The sequence below is a fragment of the Sinocyclocheilus rhinocerous genome, unplaced genomic scaffold (genome assembly GCF_001515625.1).
Source record: "Sinocyclocheilus rhinocerous isolate Xijiao unplaced genomic scaffold, SAMN03320098_v1.1 scaffold321, whole genome shotgun sequence".
NCBI classification, from domain to species: Eukaryota; Metazoa; Chordata; class Actinopteri; order Cypriniformes; family Cyprinidae; genus Sinocyclocheilus; species Sinocyclocheilus rhinocerous.
The window spans coordinates 462,877-468,876 of NW_015640442.1; the positions used below are offsets into that span (position 1 = coordinate 462,877).

Sequence of the window (6,000 nt, forward strand, 5' to 3'; positions counted from 1 at the left end):
TTATACCACTATTTTCTGCTTGCTAGTCAGATTTTTACTAGAATTTATTGTAATGCATTTGAACTATTTGCAAATCATATTTTTATTTTAAGACATACATTCACTCTAAGTAATGCCTATCTGCCAAAAAATGTTTATTGTCTCTTAATATTCAATTATGAATTAGATAAATCACTAAATTATATATTTTCCATTCAAAATGGCAATATTGTTGAGTAGTTTGCAGCACTGGATTGCTGTTGGTTGTTTAACATTCATTTTGAAAAACAGTTGTCATACATTAAAGGGATAGTTCACCCAAAAATGAAAATGTGATGTTTATCTGCTTACCCCCAGGGCATCCAAGATGTAGGTGACTTTGTTTCTTCAGTAGAACACAAACAAAGATTTTTAACTCAAACCACTGCAGTCTATCAGTCTTATAATGGCAGTCAATGGGCCCCACGGCTTCGAGAGTAAAAAAAACATACACAGACAAAACCAAATTAAACTGGACTAAATGTATCTGGAGTGGTCGAATAGGGCATCTATACATATCTATGGTAGTAGACGCATGTGCGGAAGCTATCTGTCGCGAGTATACGTCACTCATTATTTACACAGTGCAGAGAGATTGCAGACGTGTTCACTGACACTGCGATGATCTAAAGATATTTAGAAGTACAGGTGTGTCATCACAATGGAAGACGATTTTGATATATCATCAGACAACGTGGAATTTTTTGGCCAACCGTATTTATTTGACGTCACGTGCCGGATGTTGTGAACGCGCTCAGACATTGCCGTGGATCAGAGGTAAAAAAATATATATAAATACTGTTCAGTTTCTTGCACAGTCCGATCATTTCGTGTCTTAAGACCTCAATGTATCGGCACAAGCCGCAGAGTTTAATTTGGTTTTGTCTGTGTATGTTTTTTTTACTCTCGAAGCAGTGGAGCCCATCCACTTACATTATATGACTGACAGACTGCAACGGTTTGAGTTAAAAAATCTTCGTTTGTGTTCTACTGAAGAAACAAAGTCACCTACATCTTGGATGCCCTGGGGGTAAGCAGATAAACATAAAATTTTCATTTTGGGGTGAACTATCCCTTTAAATATTTAACTACAGCTTGTATCTTACCTTTTGACTAAAAAAAAGCACTCTAAAGTTCAACTAATTGCATTTAATATAAATTTAAAATGATTATACTTTTTCATATAATTGTAAATAACAATTATATTGTCCGAAAATATTACATTCAGTTCACACCTTAAGTATATTATTTTAATGTATATGATTTCCTTATTAAGAGGTCCTTTTAAAAGTATGCTAAAGTGTGCTTCTGTTTCAGAAGGGGAGGCATCAATATTTTTGATGCACTGATCTATTTCATCTGTCCACAATGCAGGGTAAAACTTCAATTCAGAAGAGCAGCTATGAGCCGATTTGGAATGAGCAGATCGTTTTCACTGAGCAGTTTCCACCACTGTGCCGGAGAATGAAAGTCCAGATCCGTGATTCGGATAAAGTGAACGATGTGGCCATCGGAACGCACTTCATTGACCTGCGGAAGATTGCTAATGATGGAGACAAAGGTAACAGGGCTTCCTGAACACCTTGGCAAAGTCTGCAAAAGTACTATACTACCGTGCAGAAGTTGGGAATAATTATGATTTATTTTTTAGATTTCTTATGCTCAGCCAGGCATTTATTTGATAACAATACAGTAAAACAGTAATTTTGTGAAATATTATTACAATTTAAAATAATTGTTTTTTATTTGCAGTGTCACATAATCCTTCAGAAATCATTCTAATATGCTGATTTGATTTGCTGCTCAAGAAACATTTCTGATTATTGTCAATGTTGAAAGCAGTTGTGCTGCCGAATAGATAAGATACTTTGATGAATAGAATCAGCATTTTTACTGTCACTTTTGATTAATTTAATGTGTCCTTGCAAAATAAAAGTTTTTTTTTTTTTTTGCTTACCCTAAACTTTTAAACGGTGAATCACAGTTTCTACAAAAATATTGGGCAGCACAACTGTTTTCAACATTGATAATAATAATACATGTGTTTTGAGCAGCAAATCAGCGTATTAGAATGATTTCTGAAGATCATGTGACACTGAAGACTGGAGTAATGATGCTGAAAATTCAGCTGCGCATCACAGAAATAAATTACAGTTTAACAGATATTCACACAGAAAACAGTTATTTTAAATTGTAATAATATTTCGCAATATTGCTGTTTTGCTGTATTTAAGATCAAATAAATGCAAACTTCCTTCAAAAACACACACAAACACAAAAATAATTTCTTATTCCAAATGTTTGACCAGTAGTGTATTTACTTTGTTTCTTGTTGTTTATTACATTTTGCTTTGAATACTCAATCACACAAAGCCGTCACTACATTGCTGTTCAAGATCATTATAGAAACATTTGTAAAAATTCTTATCCGGTAATTACGAACAACTATAAAAGTCATGGAATGATATTGATCAAAAGGACAAAGATTAAAAATGATACTGTTTCTATTGATAGGCTTTCTTCCAACTCTTGGGCCGGCTTGGTCCAACATGTACGGCTCCACACGCAGCTACACACTCATGGACGAGTACCAGGACCTGAATGAAGGAGTAGGGGAAGGGGTGTCTTTCAGGGCCCGGCTGCTGATCAGTCTGGCCGTGGAGATACTGGACACCTCCTCTCCTGAAGTAATGAGCTCCACTGAGGTGCAAGTGGAGGGGATACCCAACATCTCAGATGTAAGCGATCCATAGACGGGGGGGTGCGACAGGCCAATTACAATGAATAATTAATTGTCTTTATTTATCTCCCTACATTATTCATTTAGCAACAATACTCATAGTAGTTCTTTGTCTGCAAGACAATCATCTACACAGTCAGAGCCTAAATTAGGCTTCATTACTTGCTGTTAAAAATTAATCAGTTTGGGAAAACAGAACTGTTTTGAATTGTTTATGAGCACAGTGACATCATTTTCGTCTAATCTTAGGAAAACCCTCATACACTGAAAAAAAAAATGGTGCAGAAACAAATTTCAATCAGAAATTGCTAGTAAATTTCACGATTAATTACACAGAAATGGCAAGTAGTGCATTGGATTAACATGAAATTTTAAAGTAGATAGACTGGAGTGATATTTTCGTGCAAAGCGACCTCTGAAAACCTTTTTATTTACAACAAAGTGTATTCACAAAACATTATTTAATCAATTGTTTGTTGCTTATATCTAGAATGCCACGGGAAAAATTGAAGAGTTCTTTCTCTTTGGATGTTTCCTTGAAGCCACTATGATTGACAGGAAGATTGGAGACAAACCCATCAACTTTGAGGTTACAATAGGTAAAATCTATGGTAGTTATCAGTCTTTAAATTCAGGTCAGAGTTGCTCACCATTCAGAATGCTACTGAATTCTTTCAAACTTTGAAAGAAATGTATATTACTGCTGTGAGTGTACTTTTTAATAATACATTTTCATATTTTAGTATGAATGACACCAGGTCGATATATACAGAATGTATATGGGCAAATTCCTGAAACGCTACAGTAGATGATATTAATAAACAGTGTTTCAAATGCCATTTCACCAATTCAGCCTTCTTATGATATTCAATATGAATTTAAACGCAAACCCCTCTAACTTTCACATGAAAGGACCATTAACTGGCTTTAAAGGAATAGTTGACCCAAAAATAAAAATAAATGCTGAAAATGTGCTCACCCTCAGGCCATCCAAGATTTACTGTAGATGAGTTTGGTTGTTTCATGGAAACAGATTTGGCGAAATGTAGCATTGCATCAGTGTCTCAGCAATGGATGCTCTGCAGTGAATGGGTGCCGTCAGAATGAGAGTCCAAACAGCTGATAAAAGCATCACAATAATCCAAAAATTATCCACACCACTCCAGTCCATCAATTAATGGCTTGTGAAGCCAAAAGCTGCATGTTTGTAAGAAACAAGTCTGCTTTTAACTTCAAACCGTTGCTTCTGGCTAAAATAGCATAATCCATAATAACTCTTCCTCCAGTGAAAAAGTGGTCTGGTCTGAATCAGGAGAGAAATATGCACAGATCATGCACCATTTACAGTCCAAAACAGCTCTAAACAAATATGTGTGTGGATTTTGATGTGAGAGGCAACAGGAGATGCACATTTTCACTGGAGGAAGTGCCAATATGGATTTTGGCTTGAAAGACTGAAATAGTATTTTCTTGTAAAACATACTCCAATAATCTTTCTTTTATCTTACAAATTCAAAACATCATATTTTACAGTGCACAGAAATGATACACTTCATAGAAGTATGAAAGTAATTCCTACTTAAAGATACCTACATCATTAAAATATCCTCTCAAATCAAGGAAACTACGGCAGTGAAGTCGATACCCCAACCAAGCCAAAAACAAAGAAGAAGAAGGGTGGCGATGGAGATGAGGAGTCTGAGCTCATTTACGGCTCCAGTGACGAGGAGGTGGATGATGGTGGAGATATGACATCAGTTTCCACCTCTCCTCCAATGAAGCCAGTCATCACTGACAGGTTCAGTTACTCAACATGACCCAAAACCCATTTATTTATTTTATTTTGCATTTTGGTGCAAAATCATCTGAAATGTCTGGTTTAATTTTCTGCAGAAACTATTTCCACCTCCCGTACTTTGAGAGGAAGCCCTGCATCTATATCAAGAGCTGGTGGCAGGACCAAAGAAGACGACTTTATAATGCTAACATCATGGACAGAATTGCAGATAAATTGGTAATAAATCAATGAATATAGATTATATTAGTTAGTTTCTGAAATACTGAAAAACTTAAGTGTCTATTTTGGATGCTTTCTTTTCACTAGTCAGAAAGAAGTCAAATTATGGAAGGAAATTAGCCCAAAACCTCAAAATTGACCAGTGCATGAAAAAACAAGGGTTTTGTCTGTAGTGTCTCACCTTAAATCCCATTTTTCATCATAGTTTCCATTTAGTAATTGATAAGAATCCTGGTTCCAGTTAACCCTCTGGGGTCTGAGGGGGTTTGTGGGCACTGAAGAAGTTTTGACATGCCCTGACATTTGTGGGGGGGGTTTTCAGTATCTTAAAAACATATTAATGGCTAAAGTCTGATAACACTGTATTCAGCACAAACTGCGCTACAATAATATGTAAGCAGCATGAATGTACATGTTTGTGTTTTTGAGAAAACAATGTTTATGCATGGTTAGTGGAAAACATCTCTAGGTTACGCATGTAACGTCTCGGTTACGTATGTAACCCTCGTTCCCTGATGGAGGGAACGGAGACGTTATGTCGAACGACATATGGGGTCTCACTTGGGAGGCCAATCATCTCTGAGTTTATGAGAAAACGCCAATGAAAATTGGCTAGTGGATTTTGCATGCTGAGCCACTCCCCGTGCCTATGGGTATATAAGGCGACAGCGCGCATCCACTCATCAGGTTTTACGCTGAGGAGCCGAGAACGTGTCCCGGCAACAGCGAATAGTTCAAGGTTGTGGCATGGGGACATTATGTCTCCGTTCCCTCCATCAGGGAACGAGGGTTATGTATGTAACCGAGACGTTCCCTATCTGTCGGTCACTACGAGTTATGTCGAACGACATATGGGGTCCATGGAAAACACCACAACCTGAACACCGTCACAACCCTGTGGCGCTGCAATTGTTGACAAAACAATTGCTAAATTGTCACTACGGAGACCACATCCTACCCGTAGGGAGGTGACATGTGGAGATACTGATATGGACTGACCCAGGGGGCAGTACTACATATGGAATGGGTCTCTGAGGCAGGTCCTACCTTAGAGTAGGAATGGAACAACTGCCAGAAGAGACTGACAGAGCGGGTCTGTCAAGGGAAGACACAGGTTTACCGAGAGGGAAACCTTACCGTGGAAGAATACACATATGGGATTACCCGTAGGGAATCAAGCCATATGGACACCTAGCCCAGTACAGGGGCTGACCGGGACTCCGGG

At 37.7% G+C, this 6,000-nt stretch overlaps 1 protein-coding gene across 1 annotated transcript in view; it reads left to right on the top strand.

The window, feature by feature from the left end:
- LOC107752720 (otoferlin-like) overlaps positions 1–6,000 on the top strand; it is a 39,531-nt gene that overhangs the window by 4,179 nt on the left and 29,352 nt on the right. Inside the window, 5 exon segments of the mRNA XM_016568746.1 lie at positions 1,393–1,579; positions 2,533–2,756; positions 3,249–3,357; positions 4,379–4,556; positions 4,652–4,772. Of these exon segments, the coding sequence (XP_016424232.1) occupies positions 1,393–1,579; positions 2,533–2,756; positions 3,249–3,357; positions 4,379–4,556; positions 4,652–4,772 (819 nt within the window).